At 47.4% G+C, this 22,981-nt stretch overlaps 1 protein-coding gene and 2 non-coding genes across 3 annotated transcripts; 1 reads left to right on the top strand and 2 right to left on the bottom strand.

Annotated features, from left to right (window-relative positions):
- The first annotated feature begins 217 nt into the window (after nucleotides 1–217).
- Htr3a (5-hydroxytryptamine receptor 3A) lies at nucleotides 218–18,030 on the top strand. The gene is made up of 9 exons (XM_008832741.1): nucleotides 218–399; nucleotides 4,394–4,560; nucleotides 6,003–6,047; nucleotides 7,081–7,190; nucleotides 8,917–9,086; nucleotides 11,881–12,041; nucleotides 12,580–12,790; nucleotides 12,870–13,091; nucleotides 17,252–18,030. The coding sequence occupies exons 1-9, from the start codon at nucleotides 333–335 to the stop codon at nucleotides 17,548–17,550; spliced, it is 1,452 nt and encodes a 483-aa protein (XP_008830963.1). The 5' UTR covers nucleotides 218–332; the 3' UTR covers nucleotides 17,551–18,030.
- Nucleotides 2,094–2,195, bottom strand: LOC115070315. The gene has a single exon (XR_003849489.1). It is a non-coding gene; the product is annotated as a U6 spliceosomal RNA (small nuclear RNA).
- On the bottom strand, nucleotides 2,294–2,395 carry LOC115070314. The gene has a single exon (XR_003849488.1). It is a non-coding gene; the product is annotated as a U6 spliceosomal RNA (small nuclear RNA).
- Nucleotides 18,031–22,981: the final 4,951 nt, after the last annotated feature.

Raw genomic sequence — 22,981 nt, 5'->3', positions numbered from 1 at the left:
CCCCAAGTCATTTTGAAGGGGGGGAGACTTGGCCAAGCCACCTAGTTGAATGAGTGGCTGAGCTCCCTCTCCTGACATCAGCTAATAGCTCCCCTCCCTTTCCTCCCGCCCTGAAACCTGATCCAGCTGAAGGGATGCTTGCTGGAAAACTTGGCGACTCCCCAACTCTGGTGGCCTGGGAGCGCCAGGCTGCAGCCTCAGAAGGTGCAGACAGCAATTCTAGAAGACAGCCACCTAGGACATGAGGCTAGCAGAGGGTGTGCAGGTTGGCCATCAGGAAGACTTGCTTTGAGCGGCTGTTCTGTGGCCCTCCCACGAGTGGGAAGCTTACCATGCTGCTGTGGGTCCTGCAGGCACTGCTGGCCTTGTTCCTCCCCATGCTCCTGGCCCAGGGAGAAGGTAAGGGGTTTGCCGGGATTGGAGGGACAGCAAGCTGGGGTCAGGGAAGGTCTCAGTTCTCAAAGGGATGAGGGAAAGAGAGGCTGGAGGCTGCAGGAAGGTCAGCAACCTTCCCACAGATGAGTATGAGTGCATTCTGAGGTATGGGGTAATGTTACATGGCATGGGAAACTGAGCCCAAGGTGAGTCCTCTGCTGAAAAGGGAGCAGAATAGTTGTGTGTTCACAAGAAATACATAGGTAGATACCAGAAAGGGATCCTTCTCCCTTTGCTTTGCCCTTAAACTCATCAAACAGCAGCTGCAAGGGACCTTAGAGTTCATCTGGTTTGCTTTGCCCTCTTATAACCACAGTCCAGAGGGGGACTAATTCACTCAGGGTCACACAGCTTGTCAGAAGCCAAGTGGAGATCAGGACGACTTTAATAACTCTTTCTTGTCTTTGCTGGTTTTGTTGCATGGGTCTTGTGGGTCTTCTTTCCTCCACTTCCCTCCAGGGACGTCAAACTACTCTGTCCTTTCTATCCAGTTCTCTCCCGACTGCCTCAAAGGTGTTCAGCCACGAGGGACCTAGTTCCTTCTGTTGCATATCTCATTCGACCCCACAGAAAGGATCCTCCAACACAGCTGAGGAGAAATACCTTGGGATATAGCAAGAAGGGTGCCACCGAGGGGTGGGACAGATGTGAAGGGCCAAGTGCTCTTCCCTGCAAGCTGTTCTGGTGAAAGCAGGGTGGATAAAGCAGACCCGAGTTGTATGTGGTGAATATAGCAAGAAGGGTGCCACCGAGGGGTGGGACAGATGTGAAGGGCCAAGTTGCTCTTCCCTGCAAGCTGTTCTGGTGAAAGCAGGGTGGATGAAGCAGACCCGAGTTGTATGTGGTGCCTGGTCAGGCTTCCTTGGCTGAGTCGTACTGTCCTCCCAGCCATGGCCTTGTTCTGAGGCCCTACAACATCAGTCTGGTTCTCCCTAAGCCTGTCAGCGTCCCAAGCAGTGGTATAGAATCTGGGTTTGAATCTCAGTTCCTCCACACAATATTGACCCTCCTGAGCTTTGAGGGTTCTTGACAGTAAAATGGATTGCCATGCAAACCACTTTGGCCGCTGTTCTGAGGTTAAAATGAAGACTTGGTGTGGATATTATTCCAAAGAAGGCTCTCAGAAAAAAAAAAAATAGATTTTGAGGCTGATCATGTAGCTTCATTGCTTGCCTAGCATGCATGCACAAAGCCTTGGGTTCAGTCCCCAGCACTGCTGCATAAACCAGGAGTGATGGTATATGCCTATAATACTGGCATGGGGAGGTAGAGGCAAGAGGATCAGGAGTTCAAGGTCATCCTTGGCTACACGGCAAGTTCTAGGCCAGCCTGGTCTACAGGGTCTGAAATGCAAACAAAAAACCAGTCTCTTGTCTTCTATCTCTTCCTGCTTGTCTCTGTCCTAGGGAGGAGGGAAACTTAGGGGGCAGGTCGATGACATACCAGAGAGGAACTTGCAAGACCACCTTGTTGTCTGGTGACACACATGAGAGTAGGCTGTAAGGATGCAGTGCTATTTAGTGGAAGCCAGCCTTGCTAGCTTCCGATCTGCAAAGAGCTGGTTCACCCTGCAATCTTACCTTCTCCTTGCTGCCTAGCCTCTGGCCCCGCCCCTCTCTATGCATGTTCATTTTCCTATTTCTTTTTTTTTTTTAAAGGAAAATATGGAATGCTTTGTGAATTTGCGTGTCATCCTTGGGCAGCGGCCAAGCTAATCTTCTCTGTATTGCTTTAATTTTATGTACTGAGGAAGTAAGCACAGCTTTTACACATCATTCCTGCTTCCTAGAGGGAAACTGAGGATTCAGAGAAATCACCAGAATAGGACAGGGTTCCTATTTCTTTTTTTTTTTTAAAGGAAAATATGGAATGCTTTGTGAATTTGCGTGTCATCCTTGGGCAGCGGCCAAGCTAATCTTCTCTGTATTGCTTTAATTTTATGTACTGAGGAAGTAAGCACAGCTTTTACACATCATTCCTGCTTCCTAGAGGGAAACTGAGGATTCAGAGAAATCACCAGAATAGGACAGGGCATCTATGTTGGGCCTTTTTTCCTCCCTCCCTCCCTCCCTCCCTCCCTCCCTCCCTTCCTTTTTCTTTTCATTCTAAGACAAAATCTTGTCAAGCTGCCCAGGCTAGACTTGAACTGCCAGGTGCAAACACTCCTCCTTCTCTGATTCCAGGACAGTTGGGGCTGCAGGCTTTAATTTCTTTACTTGAACAAACTCTGAAATAGATACACAGTTAGTGCTGCCTGAAATCTGTCCCTTGACCCTAATATCAGGTTGCTAATGCCCCTCCTCCATATAGCAGCTGCCAGCAAGGCAGGCATAAAATTGTGCCTTTCCTAGAACCTAATTGAAGAGACAACTTACCTTGAGAAAGAGCAAGTCTCAACTTTCTTTTGATGCTGTATCTGAAACCCATTATATCCTATACAAGTGATACCCACACCAGGGCCTGGGGCTCTCACAGCCCCATGTAACTCAGAGCGTGATGGAGGAAAGCATTGTGTGGGGACACAGTCATTCAGCTAACATTATTAGATGTCACTTGTGCCCTGGGAGCACAGCAATGAGCACCCTCACATAGGTGTCAGGGTAACCAGAGGAGGCCCAACAACCACAAAACCACAACATAGTTTCAGATTGCTGTAAAGACTATCAAAGGAAGGCTTTCCCTCCTTTCTTTCCCTTCCTTCCTTTCTTTTTTTTGTTTTTAATTACATTTTAATTATTACCTGTGTATGTGCTTATGCATGTCTCACAGCATTTGTGTGGAGGTCGGAGGACAACTTGCAGGAATCACTTGCAGATGACCAGGGAATAGAACTCAGGTCGTCAGGGCTGGTGGCAAGCAACCTGATGAGCCATCTTATCTGCCCATCAGCTTATCTGCCATGGGCTTTCTCGTCACTTCTTTGTGTCTGAAGCATCCTGACTTGGGAGCGGTTTGGCTCCTCTTTGCCCCCTCTGTATCTCACCCCTACTTCTTTCCTAACCCTGTCGTGTTTATACATCTCGCCACCCTACAAAAAGAAGCCCGTAAACCCTTCCCATAGCACACAGGGCCTTGGCAGGAAGGAGAGGAAATGTACCTTTTGATGGGATGCCCACCTTCCTCGGCTACTTGCAAGCTGGGATGGAGAAAGAGACAGTCTCATATGTGCTGAGATCTGCTTTCAGTTGAGAAAACCCTTGTGTAGACAGTGGCCCATGCACTTGGGCCTGTGTGGTGACACAGATTTCTCATCCTGACACTTGGGAGGTGGAGGCAAAAAGACCAGGAGTTCAAGGCCAGCTAGGAAATATAATGAGTTCAAAGCCAACCTGGGTTACATGAGACCTTGTTTCAAGACAACAGAAAACAAAATAAGACAAGAGCCTGTGCACTCGAGGCCACACTTTCCCATGGCTCTCTTACCGGTCAGCACCGCACACCCCCAACTCACTTTCCTCTGGTTGTTCGGACTTCGATCCCTGGGCCTTTCTTGACCCTGGTGTATCTCCTGTCACCAGCTCCGATATGCTAGCTTTTAGCTCTCCTGTCTATAGCTACTTACAATGCTTATATCCACTGTAACTTTGGTAGGAATCTCTCCAGACAAAATGCTATGGTGATGGGAATTCTCATCATGGAAGGATCTAGGAATTTTCTGAAGTTGGAATGTATTTTTAAAAAATTATTACATTTTTATTTGTGTGTGTGCACATGTGTTTGTGTATGATGGCATGCATATGGTGGTCAATGGACAATTGTGGGAGTCAGTTCTTTCCTTCTGTCATGTGGGTCCAGGGAATTGAATTCAAGCTGTCAGTCTCGGCAGCAAGCATCTACACCAACTGAACCATCTTGCCAGTCTTGGTATATATTTCTTTAATAGCTTCTAAACCAGGGTAAGGGAACCAGAGGGAGACCCAGGGCTCTTGCTGCTACCATGAACTGTTGTCCTTCCCAGCCAGGTGGAGGGGTACCCCTCAAGCCCACAACACTACCCAGCCTGCTCTGCTCAGACTGTCAGATCACCTGCTTACCCACTACAGGAAGGGGGTGCGGCCTGTGAGGGACTGGAGGCAGCCCACCACCATCTTCATCGATGTCATCATGTATGCCATCCTCAGTGTGGTGAGCTCAGCCCCTAACTCCCCTCAACCTTTTGTGGGATGGGAGAGGTCATGTCAAGTCACCCCTTGAGTAACATAGTGGGCATCTAGAACTCTAGTATCTACGGTCTGGCACTATGACTGGGGACTGAAGCAACATCTATGTATGTAGCTGCCCAAACCATAAACCTGGGCTACCTATGTGCACCCCTGGTGAGGTCACTTCCTACGTGTGCCTGTACAGTCCATAGGGACTGTGTCTGTACAGTCCATGGTGGAAACTGTCTCCCCATGTTATTTCTGCACCCTTAGTCCTTTACACAGTTCCCTATGTAACAGGTGTCACTAAATGGTGACCGTAGATAACTGTCAACTAATAGATCAATTAACTAATCAGTGGATGTGGGCCTGGCAGAGGAGGCCAGACATTGCTCAGGGATAAACAAGAAGGCAATTGCAGGGCTGCAGGTTATCTGCATTTCAATAGGGAGGCAGTACTTGACTTCACAGGGCTGCTGCAGTAAGTGTGCCCATCCTGATGCAGAAGGAAATCTTGACATCTAGAACATCTCTGAAAAGAAGCACACACACACACACACACACACACACACACACACACACACACGCAAACACATTATTGCTCTGCTTCTGAAAGGGAAACTTGGAATTGGTTGGGGGCTGGGAGGAGGAGAGTAATGAGTTTTTGACTTGGTTTTGTGTCTCATCATTTTGTAATATGGCAGAACAGAAAGTGTTATATAACAGAATACATCTAAATATGATAGACAATAACAGGAAGCATGCATAGTTTACATCTATCTATCATCTATCTATCTATCTATCTATCTATCTATCTATCTATCTATCTATCTATCTATCTATCTATCTATCTATCTATCTATCTATCTATCTATCTATCTATCTATCTATCTATCTATCTATCTATCTATCTATCTATCTATCTATCTATCTATCTATCTATCTATCTATCTATCTATCTATCTATCTATCTATCTATCTATCTATCTATCTATCTATCTATCTATCTATCTATCTATCTATCTATCTATCTATCTATCTATCTATCTATCTATCTATCTATCTATCTATCTATCTATCTATCTATCTATCTATCTATATTCTATTTTTTCAAGGCAGGCTTTTGCTATATATTCCAGGCTGACCTTGAACTTGCAGCAATCTTCCTGCTTCAGCCTCCTGAGTAATGGAATTATAGACATGCACAACTACACCCAGCTTTCTATATATCTCTAAAGGTGAAAAGAAGCGGGTACATTTCTTTCTAGTTGTGTCCCTGTAAACTGGCCAGCAGCTCCAGTTTATCCCCTTCTCCCAGTCCTCCTTCTCCCTCTGCTTTTCCCACAGAGGAGGTGCTTGGTGTACACCAGCTTCCTTTTGGGCGGCACATACTGGGCTATCTGTCAACCCCCTTTCCTTTCCTAGGATGAGAAGAACCAGGTACTGACAACCTACATCTGGTACCGGCAGGTGAGTAGACCAGCCCCTCAGCATCCTGCTTTCTGGGATGGGACTTCTCTATTCAGGGAGGACTCAAGGAGTCAGGAATCTCAATGACCATGGTGAGGGACAGTTAGGAGCAGGATCAGGGGCACACTAGACATAGGATCCAGGAGTCTGGACTATTCCCACCTCAGGGCAGGGGAAGTTGAGTGGTGTACATCCCCTGAGCCCTCTCTGGTTTCTCAAATTCTTTGAAGCATCCAGGACAAGTGGTACCCAGACCCCCTCCCCTCTTCCCCCTCCCCCCAGAAGTTCCAACCTGGAAACTCACGAGGCAGTAGCTCCCTTTTGAAGTGAACCATTCTAACTTCTAGAAAAGTCTTTCTTTCATTAAGCCAAATTGGATAACAATCAAATTGAGTGATGGAAGCAGAATGGTTCCATCCATTTAACCCTCATGACTCAGCAGGCATCACCATGTGTCCAGGTTCTGACAGGTCAGACACTGGTGTGCATATCTCAGGCCTTGGCCAAGCTCTGGCCCAGAGTGGTCCAGGAGGGAGGTAAACAGCAGAGGCTGAAACCACAGACAGGTCCTGCTTAGAGGCTCTGAGGACACCACTGGCATATACAGGTCTCAACAGAATCCCTTCCCACCATCATGGTCATGCTCTGCCACCACCAGGAGAGAGGAATGCTGATCCCTGTCAGATGGCTCCGATCCTGTCTCACAGAAGGATCCCTTGATACAGAAAACATCCTGTCTCATGGGAAGATATCCACATAAGAGTAACAGTATGAAGTTCTCTTTCTTGGGATACCCACCCCAAATCCCACCTATAGGCACCCCAGTGAAGCTTTATGCCTTCCCCAGAAGAGGCTGTAGCAGTCAGTGTTGTTATACATACCAAAGAGTGGGAGTTGCAGAGATGGGGGTCTCTCAACTACCACTTGAATCGACACCCAGATTTTCCCCCAGAAGATACTGTCTGGGCATAAATGGTAAAGAATGCCTCACCCGAGATGGGGCTGCCTGAGATGGGTCTCACTTCTCCCACAGTTCTGGACTGACGAGTTTCTCCAGTGGAACCCTGAGGACTTTGACAACATCACCAAGTTTTCCATTCCTACAGACAGCATCTGGGTCCCTGACATTCTCATCAACGAGTTGTGAGCACTGTCATCAGGGAACGGGGCTGGGAGGCTGGGGCTGGAGAAGCGAGGCACAGGGAGCAGAATCCTCCCTGTGGCATTCAAGCTGTCCTGGCCACGACTCAGGCAGTAGGTCACCTTTGCTTGTGCTCTCCTTTCTCAAATTTTCTCCTCTTTTATGAAACTCTTTCTGTACTTGATATTACAGCCTTAGATGTCTCAATCCAAGGGCCTCTGTCATGGGGAGAGAAGACAGTGAATGACCTCACACTGAATTCAAATAGCTTCATGGGGACAGCTGTGTTTTCAGAGGGGACAGTTATGTTTTTGAAAGGAATGGAACAGTTATGGCAGCTAGTGCTCCTGGCCACAGAGGATATTGGGAGCCAAGGAACATGTTCAAACCTCCCAGGCCACACGTGTGCCTAACAGGCCATAATTAGAGCTTCTAATATGAGGCATTTGTTCCCAGCAGCCAAGCAAGGACCCATTGCCTTCAACCAGCTGACTTTCTCCCCGTCCTGCAGGTTCATCCAGGGTCTACCAGTTGGACATCTGAGTTCAAAGGGAAGAGAAACACATGGGAGAAATGCCGATAGAAAGGGGAGGGTAGTCTGGGGATATGGTTCAGTTCGTAGAGTGCTTGCCTTGCATGCATAATGCCCTGGGTTCCATCCCAAGCACCACATAAACCCAAAGTGCTGGCACATGCCTGTAATCCAAGTTCTTGGGAGATGCAGACAGAAGGGTCAGAAGTTCAAGTCATTCTTGACTTCGCAGCAAGTTCAAGACCAGCCTGGACTACATGAGACCTGTCTCAAAAACACAACTGTTCTGCCCAATTTCACTATATTTTCCCAAGGAAGGCCATTGAAGTTGACCCTGATCTTGTGTGCCCTGTAAAGCACAGGCTGCAGGGGTTCTAGAAATTCATTGCTAGAGCTGGAAGATGGCTCAGTGGTTAAGAGTACTGGCTGCTCTTGAAGGGGACCTGGGTTCGGTTCCTAGTACCCACATGGCAGTTAACAACCATCCATAACTCCAGTTTCAGGGGACCTGAGGCCCTCTTCTGACCTCTGTAGCTTTACACCCGTGGGTGCACTTATATATGCAGGTAAAACATTTACATATATAAAATAAATTGCAATAGAAATTCATTATTGCTCTTGGTCTTCACTTCTCATCTTTTTGCCTGACTCCAGAGGATTGAAGGCAAAGACCCTGGGATTGGCCCACCTCACACCTAGGGGCCCAGGGTCGGTCAACAGGATGTGTTGGAATCTTGTTGGATTTGCTCATGATCTATCTGTTTTCTTCCCTCCAGAGATGACTGCTCTCATTTTCAAGGGCTTCTAAGAATGAAAAGCTAAGCAAAATTGGAGTCAGGGTAGAACATAAGATTTTTTTTCTTCCACCAAATCACTGGCTGTCCTGGGAACTCAGCTCTGCTTCCTCTAGGGTGGGGTGGGTGTGACCAGACGGGGCATCTGGGCTACCTGTGGGCTAGGTAGCCACGGGAGCTGAAAGAAATACCCTTTACTGCTTAGACATAGCCTTGACAGTATACTGCAGGCCAGGAAGCTAAGATGGATAACATTGGGAAACTGAGGTCAGACACAATGTTCCAGTTGTCCTGCTGTCCAGACCCTTCTGAATTTCTTTTCCTATTGTACTGCTCAAAGAGATCTTCAGTCTCTCAGCCTGCCTTTTGAGCCCCCCAAACTAACCCCTCTTCTCTGACCAGTGTGGATGTGGGGAAGTCTCCGAGCATTCCGTATGTGTACGTGCAGCATCAGGGCAAGGTCCATAACTACAAGCCCTTGCAGGTAGTGACTGCCTGCAGCCTCGACATCTATAACTTCCCCTTCGATGTACAGAACTGCTCTCTGACCTTCACCAGCTGGCTGCATACCAGTAAGTATGTGGGTTTGGGGACAGAGCAGAGGTTGGGGTCTTTGGGACAGGAGTTCTCTATGATATATTCTCCCTTATTCGAAACACCACTTATTTTTTTCCCTTCTTCCCTTCCTTTATCTTTCCTTCCCTTCTCTTCTATCTCTCCTTTCTCTCTCTCTACCCCCTCTGTCTTCCATTTATGTTTCTTTTATGACTTTTTAAGGTAGTCCAAGTTGGCCTCAAACTTGGCTCTGCAGCCAAGGTTGGCTTTAAACTCCCAATCCTCTTCCCTCCACCTCCTAAGTGATAGGATTTCAGGCATGATACCCCTCCTGGTTCCCTCCCTCCCTCCCTCCCTCCCTCCCTCCTTCCCTCCCTTCCTTTCTGTGCTAGGGATTGAACTCTGGGCATCATACATACTGAGTATGTATACAACCACTGAGCTAAGTCCCATCTCTAGCTTCTCCCCCTCCTCTCCACTCACTTTCGTTTTCTGAGACAGCATCTTACTATGTAGCCCTAAACTTTCCATCTTCCTGCCTCAGCCTTCTGCGTCTTCTGAGTGCTGTGAAATCAGGTGTGTGTGTGTGTGTGTGTGTGTGTGTGTGTGTGTGTGACTGCACTCAGCTGTCACTTATTCTCTCTTCTTTCTCTCTTCCTTCTTTCCTCCCTTCTTTCCTTTCCCTTGTCCTTCCTTCCTTCTTCCTTCCTTCATTCCTTTTTTGTTTGTCGTGTGTGTGTGTGTGTGTGTGTGTGTGTGTGTGTGTTTCTCTGGGGATCAAACCCAAGACCTTGCTTATGCTAGACAAGCCCCCTACCACTGAGCAGTATCTCCTGCCACTTGTCTTCTTAATGTCCATGACCCTCTGTTTCCTCCTTCTCCAGATGGGGCCAACATTGCTGTCTTTACAGTTTCCCCCAGTTATTACAAAGATTAATGAGACATTGTGAATTGGCTTCCAGACACTCAGCAAGGGACAGTCTTATCCAGTATCCCAAACAGGATCTGACAAGAAGTGTCTCTCTGACCTACTCACTCTTCCACACCAGAGTCAAGCCCCCATCTCCTGCCTGGCTGTCATTTTCTTTCTACCTGGTCCCCCTTGCATTCCTGTTCCCCTGTAGTTCATAAGCCACACAGCAGCCACTGAGCTTTTGTTAAAATGCAAATCTGATTGTGTCACTTAAACCCCTCAATGGCTTCCCAGCAGTCCTGGGACCAAATCCAAATTCTTGACCTGGTTCTACCCACAGCACACCATTCCAGCTTCATCTGATATGTGCCAGCCCAGCTGCCTTCCTTTGGAGGCCCAGAGGCTCTGTCTGTCTTCTCTATCACAGACTATTTCCTACCCTTCCTCCCTCTCTATCTCCCCTCATCCACAGTCTGGCCAACCCCTCTACTCACCTGATTGTCCCCAGGTATCAGATCCTAGGGGGACATTCCCTAGTCTCCTAGACTAGCCATCTCATACAATTTTAGAACACCCTTTTCTCACTACCTCTATCATTTGTTAATACCTGTTCAATATCTACTCTCAAAGGCATACCATCAGAGGGTCAAACACATGGTCTCTGGTCCACTAGTAGATTCCCAGCACAATGCCTGGCATGGAGGAAGATGCTTGGTAATTTTTATTGTGTGCATAAATGCTGGATAGAAGACAGAGGGCTAGGGAAGATGCACTGCCCGACTGTAGGAAGGCAGGCTCTCTTCCTATTCTGATTCATTCATTAATTCAACTTTAATTGTGGTGGCCACATATGACTTCCTTGCCCCAAACCAAACTACAGAGAAAACCAAAGTCTCCTTTGACCACTCCCCTCAATCCCAAAGTCTTCTCTAACAACTCCTTACAAGAATTAGCACTGTTATCAGTAGAAACATCATTTAGTCTAGTCACGGCAATCTTCTTGCCTCAGCCTCCCAGTGACAAGGCTTATCACCAGCAGAGCCATGCACTCTACAAAGTAGACACCTGTGCAGGGGGAAGAGACACATTCAGGAGGTGGGAGGCGGGCCAGGGGCTCCCAGGCCTTCCTGTGGGTATGCCTTACCAATGAGAGGAGTGCTGATAACCGTGGCTGAGATTATAGGCATGAACCACCAAGTCTGGGTAGACATTTAGATCTTTTCCAATATTTAATTGGATGTATTCCAATACTGTCATGGATATTCTTGTCTTTCACAGTGTATAGATAGATAGATGATAGATGATAGATAGATATAGAAATAGATAAATGTGAAAGAAAGATGGATAATTGGTAGATGATAGAGATAAATGATAGATGATAGATAGATAGATAGATAAACAGATGATAGATAAATCTGTAGTGTGGTGGAAGTAAGAATTTTTCTAATTCTCCTTGAAAGACAGGTAGTTCTGTGAAGGCAAAAGTAAATAATGTGCTTCATCTATTTCCTAAATGAGTAACTCTAACAAAGAAACACAGAAGACTGCTTTAAAAGGTGTGTGTGTGTGTATGTATGAGAAAGATAGAGACAGAGAGACATAGAGACAGATAGACGCAGAGACAGAGACAGAGAGTTTTCTAGGGAACCCTTCCTCTCATTGTACTGTGCTGTTTCCCTCTGACTTCCTCTGTCCTCACTCCAGACCTGTGAGATGAATAAAATATGCTAGCACCTCACTTTATATATCTGAGGAAACTGAGGCTGAAGTTAAGGGCAGAGGGTTCAGGGATCTGATGTCAAGATTCCTTGGTTATTGTCCTCCCCATGCTCCACCGTCACAGGGCCTCAGGCTCCAAGCACAAAATTCCAAAGCTGGCCTTTCTTCTTCTCTCTCAGTCCAGGACATTAACCTCTCCCTATGGCGCTCACCAGAAGATGTGAAGTTGGACCACAGCGTCTTCATGAACCAGGGCGAGTGGGAGCTGCTGGGGGTGCTGACACAGTTTCAGGAGTTCAGTATGAAAGGCAGCGACTGTTATGCAGAGATGAAGTTCTATGTGAGTGGCCACTGCTGTGGGTGGAATGACCATAAAACTACCAGAACTCCACATCTGGAGTGGAGGAGTTGAGGAAGCAAAGTGGGAGGGACCTCCATAGGCCTCCTGCCAGCTCCAGGGCCACAGGCATCCCCTACAGCAAAGGAAAGCCAGGTGTGGTGGAGCACATCTTTAATCCCAGTACTTGGGAGGCTGAGGCAGGCAGGTCTCTGTGAGTTCAAGGCCAGCCTGGTCTACATAGTAAGTTCCTGGCCACATGGTGCTACAGAGAGCCTCTATCTCAAACAAACAAACAAACAAACAAACAAAAACAAAAACAAAAACAAAAATGAACTATAGCAAAGGAAATGGGGAAACTCAGCTAAATTATCCCATATTTATCCTGAGCAGCAACAAACCTGGAGTTAGAGGCAAGATATGAGCTCTGTCCCTCTTCTCCTTACCTGAGCAATCCAGGCTGGAAAGTCAATGGGGGTTGGTGTCGGGGGGTGTTCCAGGGTCTACCCAGTCATCCCCCAAGCTCCTCTCCTGGTCCTAGGTGGTCATCCGCCGGCGGCCCCTATTCTATGCAGTCAGTCTACTGCTGCCCAGTATCTTTCTCATGGTTGTGGACATCGTGGGCTTCTGCCTGCCCCCGGACAGTGGCGAGAGGGTCTCCTTCAAGATCACGCTCCTCCTAGGCTATTCAGTCTTTCTCATCATCGTGTCTGACACGCTGCCAGCCACAGCAATCGGCACTCCTCTCATTGGTAAGGCATACCCACAGGAAGGCCTGGGAGCCCCTGGCCCGCCTCCCACCTCCTGAATGTGGCTCTTTCCCCTGCACAGGTGTCTACTTTGTAGTGTGCATGGCTCTGCTGGTGATAAGCCTGGCAGAGACCATCTTCATTGTGCGGCTGGTACACAAGCAGGACCTGCAGCGGCCAGTGCCCCTCTGGCTGCAGCGCCTAGTCCTGGAGAGGATCGCCTGGCTGCTTTGCCTAGGGGAACAGCCCATGTTCCGTAGGTCCCCAGGTACCTTCCAAGATACAAAGACTGATGACTACCCAGGTAAGACAAGGTAGAAAGAGACTCACACATGGAATTTGGAGGGTATGGCATGCCAGGGATCCTGGGTAGGACCTGGGATCTGGGTGCAGGATAGAAACAGGAAGTCTTCAGCTAAGAGTCAGTAGACTGGACCTTGCTTGTCTTCACACCTCTCATCAGCCTGGATAGGTGGAGAGGGTAGGAGCTAAGCCTTTGGGATGAGAAAGACTCTGAGGTGGATCCGTAAGTTAGGTTATGTGGAAGCCCAGTAGCTTGTTACTAGCCTCTTGCCTTATGAAGGTAAATACTACTGTTGTGATTTCTAGAACCCTCTCTAAAGAGCTCAACAACCAAATCCCTCAGAATCCTGTGTACTTGGAGCTGGAGAGATAGCTCAGTGAATAAAGTGCTGGCCCCAGAAGCATGAGGACTCAAGTTTGACCTCCAACACCCATATAAAAATGCTAGGCATAGTGCTGGAGAGATAGTTCAGAGGTTAAGAGCACTGGCTGCTCTTGTAGAGGCCCTGGGTTCAATCCTCAGCACCCATAAGGTGGCTAATCACTGTCTGTAACTCCAGTTCTATGCGATCTGACTCCCTCTTCTGACCGCCGTGTGCGTTGCATAGCATGGATGCACCTACCTACATACAAACAATACTCTCGTACACATAAAAGAATAATTTTTTTTTAAATGTCAGGAATAGTTGAACCTGGGTTCAATTTCCAGCACTGGCAAAGTAGATACAGGATGATCCCTGGGGCTTGCTGGTCATTTGGTCTGTTGAATTAGTAAGCTCCAGGTTCAGTGAAAGACCTTGACTCAAAAAATAAAGTGGTGCTGGGCAGGTGTGGAGGCACATGTCTTTAATCTCTGCACTCCAGAGACAGAGGTAGGCAGATCTCTATGAGTTTGAGGTCAGCCTTGTCTACACAGCAAGCTCCAGGCCAGCCAAGGCTACACAGTAAGACCCTGTCTCAAGAACAAGAAAGTGGAGAACAACTGAGGAGGACACCCAGTGTTGACTTCTGGCCTCCACACCCATGCACACACTGGTGCATGCACACTTGAACAGACAAGTGCACACACAGTAACATGCACACACACAAATACATACACACCAAAGAATTTTACATGCTTAGCCCAAATACAGCCTGGTGTGGCGTCACATGTTTTAACCCCAGCATTCAGGAGACAGAGGCAGGAGAATCTTCAAAAGTCTCAGACCAGCAAGAGCTGCATAGCAAGAATCTCTCAAACCACAATTTCAAAGACCTGTGAGGCACAGAGAGAAGTTCAAAGATACTAAACACGGAGCTCAGGCTTCCCGAGAAGCCGTTCTAGCTGCCATGGGGTGGTGATGTTTGATTGGTTTATTCCTTGTGTACTTTGTGTTGGACACAAAGCACTTTCTGTGCTTCCTCGCATGTGACACTCAGCGCCATAGGGCCCTCATTCCCATGTTTTAAAAAGTATTTATTTATTATTTTTATTTTATGTGTATGACTGTATTGCCTATATGTATGTAAGTGCACCTGTGTCGTGAAATGCCCGTGGAGGTCAGAAGAGGGCATTGGATCCTCTGGAACTGGAGTTATGGATGACTGTTAGCTACCATGTGCATGCTGGGAATTGAACCTGGATCTTCTGTGAGAACAGCCAGTGCTCTTAACCACTGAACCATCTCTCCAGCTCCCTCATTCTCATGTTTCAAATAAGAAAAAAGAGGCTTCAAGGTTAAATATCTCACCACACTCACAGAGCCTAGAACAGGAGGAAATGTGATTGTACTAAGGCCCATCTAATTCTAAGGTTGTTTTATTTTGTTTTGTTTTGAGACATAGCCCAAGATGGCCTCCAACTTGCTATGTAGCTGAGGTTAACCTTGAACTGCTGATCCTCCTCCTCTGCATCACAAGTGCTTGGACTATAGAACCACACCCAGCGAAGGTCCTGTGTTTTGTTTTATTTATTTATTATTATTTACTATTTATTTTTTAAAATTTATTTCATTGTCTAACCTAGTTTCAGATTTTCTATGAAGCCAAGAATGACCTTGAACTTCTGATCTTTCTGCCTCTGTCTCCAGAGTGCTTGGATTACAAGCATGTGCCACCATACAGTTTATGTGGTACCACAGCGCAAGCCCAGGGCTTCATGCATGCTAGGCAAGCACTCTACCAGCTAAGCTACCTCCTAAGCCCTGATGGTCATGTCTTTAAGCATTCCTCTCATTCTGTTCTTTCCATCCTTCTATCTGGCTGGACCCAAGTCTTTCACAGCAGATTTCTGGTTCAGCAAAGAACAACTCATCATGAGTTGGCAGACTAGTCCAGCCTAGTACTTGATTTCACCTGGAAGAAGTAACCATCTTTTTATTTTTATTTTATTTTATTTTGTTTTACTTTATTTGTTTATTTTATTTATTTATTTATTTATTTATTTATTTAGAGACAGGGTCTCTCTATATAGTGCTGATTGGCCCGAACTCACTATGTAGATCAGGATGGTTTTAATCTCACAGAGATCCATCTGACTCTGCCTCTGGAGTGCTGGGATTAAAGGCGTGCACCACCACACAAAGCCAGAAGCAGTCATTTTTAAAGATGTAACTCCTAGTCCAGAAGGAGATGGCAGAGGAAGACAGTACTTCTAGCTAGCCATCCCCCGCTGAGGCAATGTGAGGTAGCAGAGAAAGCAAAGGATTGTGGGTCCAGATAATTGGCCTGGGTGGTCTTGGGCATTAAATGACACTCCAGCTTTGTTAATTACCCTCTAAGCTGGTTAATTTTTGTCAACTTGACATAAACTAGAGACTACCTGGGAAGAGGAAACTTCAATTGAGGAATTTCCTTCCATCAGATTGGCCCATGAGCATGTCTATGGGAAAATTTTTGTGATTGTTAGTTGATATAGATGTCCCAGCCACTGTGGGCAGTGCCATCCCTAGGCAGGTAGGCTTGGGCTGTATAATAAAGGTAACTGAGCAAGCCAGGGGAAGCAAACTAGTGAGCAGCATTTCTCCATGGTCACTGCTTCAGTTCCTGCCTCTAGGTTCTTGCCTTGAGCTCCTGCCTTGACTTTCGTCAATGATAGAATGTGAGTTGTAAGATAAATAAGCCCTTTCCTTCCCAAGTTGGTTTTGGTCAGTGTTTTATCACAACAACAGCAATCAAACTAGAACACCCCTCTTAGCTTCAATACCATCAAGGAAAACAGGAAACAATTACTTCTATTTCTACTCTGCCTCTCTTGGGGGCCTGCTGTAAAGATCAAATTAAATAATAGAAGTCAGGTTGCTGAGGAAAGCCCTCAGTATAAAGCATAATAATGATGCCCAGGAAAGATAAACAGCAATTTCATGACAGCAGTGACTTGAATAAAGGTAGAGGATGTGACTGAGGAAGGATACACAGGAATTCTCACTATGCCTTTTGAAATTGCTTAAGTTGCAAGGTGAGTATTCAGATATGCAGGTTACTTGCTCTCCTTTTTATGTCTGAAATTGTTCTTTTTAAAATTTATTTATTTATTTTGGTATTTTTTAGGCAGGGACTCCCTGTAGCTTCAGCTGGCCTGGAATTCACTATGGAGACCAGGCTGGCCTCAATGTTATAGAAACCTGCCTGCCTCTGCCTCCTGAATACTGGGATTAAAGGTGTGAACCACTATGCCCAGCAAAATTTATATTTATTTTATGTGTATGGGTGATTTGACTGCATGCATGTAAACACACCATATGCAGAGTATCACATCCCTTAGAACTGGAGTTATAAACTGGGCATGGTGGTGCACATCTTTAATCCCAGTACTTGGGAGGCAGAGGTAGGCAGATTTTTGTGAGTTCGAGACCAGCCTGGTCTACATAGTGAGTTCCAGGACAGCTGGACCCTGTACCCCTGGAACCCTGGAACCCTGGAACCCTGGAACCCTGGACCCTGGCTAAAAAAAAAAAAAAAGAACTGGAGTTTTAGAGTTTTAGATGTTTGTTAGCTCCTAGGTGGTGGCTGGGAATCAAACCCCGGTCCTCTGCAAGAGCAGCCAGTGCTCTTAACCACTGAACCACTTCTCTAGCCCCTGAAACTGTTCATAATAAAAATTTCTTCCAGCTGCACAAACAAAAGGAACAGTGTCAGGGCCCCTGTCTTCCCACCCACACCCATGCTCTGTTCTTCTTCCAGCTATGGGAAACCACTGCAGCCATGCAGGAGGACCACAAGACTTGGAGAAGACCCTGAGGGGTAGAAGCAGCCCTCCTCCACCCCCGAGGGAGACCTCACTGGCAGTGCGGGGGCTGCTGCAAGAACTGTCTTCCATCCGCCACTTCCTAGAGAAGCGGGACGAAATGCGGGAGGTGGCCCGGGACTGGCTGCGAGTGGGATACGTGTTGGATAGGCTGCTGTTCCGCATCTACCTACTTGCAGTGCTAGCCTACAGTATCACTCTAGTCACACTCTGGTCCATCTGGCATTATTCCTGAGTGACACCGCTCAGCAGGGAGGGGTATGAGGCTGGTTAGGATGGAAGATTTCCACATAGCTTCTTCACCTTGTTTCTGAAGCCAGTTCATCTGAGCAATCCCAAGCCAGTGTCTGAACCTTTGCCCACCCCACCCCCAAACTTAATGCTGAAGGTCCTGTCAGCATCCCCTGCCTCACTCCCAGCTCCCTACCATGGCTTTAAAACATGTTATCTTAGATCAAGAGAAATCCAAGCACCCCCTAACTTTACTCATGTGTGTTGAGTCTGTTTCCCTTTCAGCACTTACCTTAAAACTCTGTTCATTTCCACCAAATCTGTTTTTAGACTGAAGACAAAGGTAACTCCCTGGCAGAGGGGCCTGGTGATTCTGCATTAAGTTTATTCAATCCCCAGTGGCTCCTCCTTCAGCTCACCTGTGGTCATTTTCCTAGCAGTAAGCTTCATCACCTGGGGTGTGTGTGTGTGTGTGTTGGGGGTAGGTGGGTAATAAAATGCAATGATATCTTATACTCAGTCCGTGACTCTTTGTTCACAACTTTGGGAAAAGTTTGGAGGGTGGAAGGAGACATTTAGGGTTACTTCCAGAAATGAAGTTTGTGGATTTGAAGTTTCCTGTAGTTTCAGTTGATTGATGTTTCCTGGACCGGGGAACTAGGAGATGAGATGGTAGGTATCAAAAAGAAACGACAGAGCTGGGTGTGATGGTCACGCCTTTAATCCCAGCACTTGGGAAGCAGAGGCAGGCAGATATCTGTGAGATCAAGGCAGCCTTGTCTACACAGCAAGTTCCAGGCCATCTGGGGCTACAGGGAGACCCTGTCTCAAAAAAAAAAAAAAAAAAAAAAAAACCCCCAAAAAAAAAAAAAAAAAAAAAAAAAAAAAAACATATAAAGAAAAAGGAGGAGGAGGAAGAGGAATAGAAGATGAACTATGGCTTGAAGATCAGAACTGTGACCATTTACCAATGGAAAGGAGAGAGGGAGATTCTCTGTGACCCTCTGGAAAGATGCTGTAGGGGCCCACACGTCAGCACTACTGTTGAGAGTTCATGGTCTTGTATGAAGCAGGGAGCAAGCCGTACCCCTGCAAAGAGTGTGGCACTGGAGACAAGACTTCAGCACCATGGCCAGCGCCCACTGATTTGCTGCTGAGAAAGCAAGGCTTGGGTTGATAGATCATCTCTGGGAACTCTAAGCAGCCAGAGCCTGGTCCATCCACCAGAAAGCAGAAGTCAGAGGGAATTAGTGTTGGAATGATGCTCTTGGATCTTACTTCTCATACTGGCCACTTGTCCTAGACGTCGGAACTTAAGACATGCTAAGGACCGCCCTATCATTCCACCCACTAACAGGCATCTAGAGAAAAGGAACACTCTCCCTTCTTAGTCTCCACAGAGTATAGACAAGATTTACTTTGACTCTCCAGTTTGTTCCAGTCCTTCTCCTCTCCCTATCTGGGACTGCCTGTCACTCAAAGTAAAGCAGGTAGAGGAGGATTCAATGTTGCCAACCAACATGAACAGGACCCCAAAGAAATGTCTGGGGTAGGTTCTAACAGTTCCTTTGCCTCCCCAGCTGTTTCATGCCAGCCAATGACAAAACCCCAAATTCTTCAATGAATTCATAAGCTATCTGGGAGGCTTGGAAGAGAACTGAGCTCTGGGGCCTTGGGTTCTTTGCACCTCAAAGAGCCTATAGGTGGAGGAAGGGGCTCACCCAGTTTATCTTCTCTTAGATGCTTCCCTCCCCAGTATACAGAAAGAGTCCCCCTAGATTCTAACTAGCTGCTGGCTCCCCAAGTGAGCTGGGATTGAGGTCTCATCTGCTACCCTGACCCCAGACATATGGGCTTTTGATATGACTTAGGGACTTCACATTTATTTTTGTTTTGTTGACGTAGGGATTGGGATCTTTTAGCAAACAGGAGAGTGTGGGGCTGGGGACTGGGCTTCATTATACACTTGTCTTTAGCGGAGCAAGATTTGGCAAAAGGTGGAGAAAGTTCTCCTTATTCAGAATAGGCCCTGCAGCTCATCACTTGAGCCTGGTTTTAGAGCCACAGAGCTGCCCCACTGACTCTGTCAGAAGGTTTTCATGTTCTAAGCCACAAGCATAGAAAGGTGGACAGTCGATGCACCACTGACCAGTAAGTGGGTGGCTATTGACAAAGGGTTCAAACAGAGATCTTGTAAGACACTCAGCAGCCTATCGATTCTCCATCTCCCCCTACTCAACCTTCATTTGCAATCAATGGGGCGACAGAGCTCAGCAATGAGGCAGCCAATTAACCACTTCAGGAATGAGCTACTCCATGTAATGTCTTCTGCTCCACTGGTCACATCCAATCAGAGCATTGATCTGGCATCTGGACCATGGGATGGGAAACTGAGGCTCAGTGCAAGAGACCCTCTCCAGTATACTAGTTCTGGCCTATCAGTACTGAGCTTGGGCTATGCCCTAGGAGATCATTGCTCTGTCTGGGGTCATCTCCAGGCACATGCTTCCTCCCTTCATCCCATAACCAAAGCTCAGGCTCAGGGAGTCCCGACAGGCCATACTGGAATACCTGTCTCCAATATGCCAACTAAAGAAATGAGTAAAGTTAGACATGAAGGTTCACATCTGTAATCCCAGAACACAGGGGGTTGATGCAGGAGAACTGCTGCAAGTTCAAGGCCAACCTGGTATACAGAGTGAGCTCCCGGGCCAGCCTGGGCTACAGACTGAGACCCTGTTGAGAGAGAGAGAGAAGTGAGGATGAACTCACTTGGATCTATCCAATGTGGCCACATTTGGATAAGTCAGATAAAAGAATCTAATGAGCCCAAGTTCATGTTTAGGGTAGTCACATGAGCTTTAGGTCTAAATAAAGAAAAAAATAGGCTGAGGGGCAAGAGCTATGCAAAACTAAGCAGTCCTGGTCTACGTGAGGGTCTGCCCACTGTCCGTCATTGTCTCAGCTCTGGTCCTGCCAGGTGGGCCCAAGAAGTCCTCAGCTTGAGGAAACAAGATGATTCTCAGGAGATGGTGGCCCAGAGTGTCGCCTTGGCCCCCATGCATCACTGTCCTCATCTGGGGTGGGGGCATCTGAGGTGGAATTGAGACAAGTGAGAAGGACACTCCTGGAGTGATAAACACAGAGTGATTAACATAGCCACCCACAGAGGAGAGCGGGCCACCCAAAGTAAAGGAGACAGCCCTGAATGAAGGGAGAAAACGAGCCTTCCGTCCTGGTCCTGCTTTCAGTTAGCTTGTGCTGTGAGTGAGGGCCAAGGCTTTTTAGCACACACAGCTTCTAAATGCCTGTTTCAATCTTGCTCCATGGGCCTCTGATTCTGTCCTATACAGAGGGACAGGCTGCGGGTCTGTCAGCCCCATGCCTCTCCTTTGCTTCCTTTTCTCACCTCCCACATGCTCCTGGTTCTTAATGGCCTTTCACCACCCACTTTGCTTCTAAAGCAGTCATCTCTCCTTGAAACGTTCAATCAGAGATGGTAAAAAGTATGGGTCTGCAAAGTCCAAAACTTTGGTGGGTCTGTGGCTGTGGGAGTTTGCCACTGGGTCCCAAGAAAAACGCCGCCTTTGTTCCTGATGCTGGCCTCCTGGGCTCCAGGGTCTCAAGGGCATGCCCAAGAGCGAATACCCAGTTGTTTTGGGAGAGCCCAGGCAGCGAGGCCAAGCTCAGAGGCTAGCAAACAGACTCAGGCCGAGTTCTCTGAGTGAGCACAGAGGAGGGAAAGTTTCCTGGTTGAAGATGAAGGGGGAAGTGCTGCTCAGTGTTCACCAGCCAGATTCTCCACCCTCACCCTCCTCCCCTAGCCACTGAATCAATATGCTTTGAATCTAATCTAATAACAGAGATTTAACGAGGGGATAATGCGCATGGAGCCGCCAGGAGCTTTGTCTCTGCTTTCAAGCGGCAGCTGGGACCCATTATCTGGGGACAATGTCCCATGCTAATCACTCCCCCTGCCTCCCCCATGCATGTTTGGGGGGTGGTGTTGGACAAGAGGGGGCAGCTCCTCCCTCTACTGCATTGAAGGCAGCCGGGACAAAGTCAGAATGGTCCAGCCTAACCCATACAATTGCCTTGGCTAGATACCCATTCCTTGGCCTTCTCACCTGGCCACACTGGGCACCCTGACCTGCAAGAGGTGGAGGGAGCCCCAAAGAGACACAGACCCAGCAGCTAATTAATTATCAGCTGGGACCTGGCTGGGCTTTTTTTTTTGTTTTTTTCATCTTCTAACTTGGTCCTCTATAATTTTAGCTATCTTACTGAGGCCTGTGATTGGCTAGCCCTGAGTGTCATGCTTAGCGAATTTAACCCTGGTTTAGGGGCCAAGAACACTCCACCCTGAAATAGGAGCTAGTGTCTCTCTCTCTCTCTCTCTCTCTCTCTCTCTCTCTCTCTCTCTCTCTCTCCTATCTAGAAGTGTAGAGGTTAGACTGAAGAAGGAACTTCCTGACAAGGCCATTCCTAACATGAGTCTAGAAGGGAAAGGAAAGCATTTCATTTCCCTGAAGACTCAAAGGGAGATCTTTAGCTTACAGAGCTTGAAGAGGGTGGGTATCCAGGGAGCTCTCTCTCTCTCTCTCTCTCTCTCTCTCTCTCTCTCTCTCTCCTATCTAGAAGTGTAGAGGTTAGACTGAAGAAGGAACTTCCTGACAAGGCCATTCCTAACATGAGTCTAGAAGGGAAAGGAAAGCATTTCATTTCCCTGAAGACTCAAAGGGAGATCTTTAGCTTACAGAGCTTGAAGAGGGTGGGTATCCAGGGAGGACAGAGCTGCCTTATTTCGCTATCTCACTGTTTTCGGAAACATTTATTGAGAACAACGTAAATGTCCTGTGTAGTGTGAGACCCAGAGAAGAAAAACCACAGGCCAACTGTGAAACACACTATCGCGAGTGTGCTTGTATTGTCCACCTTCTCATCTGTAAAGTGGGCCTCACCTATTTCCCACCTCATAGATATTGGGGGGAGGGTGTCTTGTTTCCTAAAGAGGAAAAGCCCAGGAACTGTGAGGCTGTGGTAGCAGAGGCACCGAGCAGCACACTTGCCATTCCTGATGGGCTCAGGTCACTTTGGGAAGCAGTGAGAACTGATTCTGGTGAACGGGGTGAAAGGTGAATGGAGGCCTCTGTCCTTATCCCGCTTTAGGGATCGGCAGAGCCAAATGAGCTACACCCACCCTAGGGGGCTAAAGATCCTCCTGCATGTGGCGGACGGCACCTCAGGGTCCTTTTTGTCCTTTACTGTGTCTCACCCCACCCTCAGCTTCTTTGCTTAAAATCGCAGCTTGGAGTTCCTGCTCTGCCACAGAGTGGAGTCTCCATGCAACCCTACTTCCTGTGTCCCTTTGTCCGTAAAAAGCCCTAAAATCGGGATAGAGAGCATAGCATCGTGGATACAGTATCCAGGGCTCC

Source organism: Nannospalax galili, unplaced genomic scaffold (assembly GCF_000622305.1).
Source record: "Nannospalax galili isolate Female #2095 unplaced genomic scaffold, S.galili_v1.0 scaffold335, whole genome shotgun sequence".
NCBI lineage: Eukaryota > Metazoa > Chordata > Mammalia > Rodentia > Spalacidae > Nannospalax > Nannospalax galili.
The sequence above is the reverse complement of the archived record's forward strand: the minus strand, read 5'-3'. Positions and strand labels throughout refer to the sequence as shown.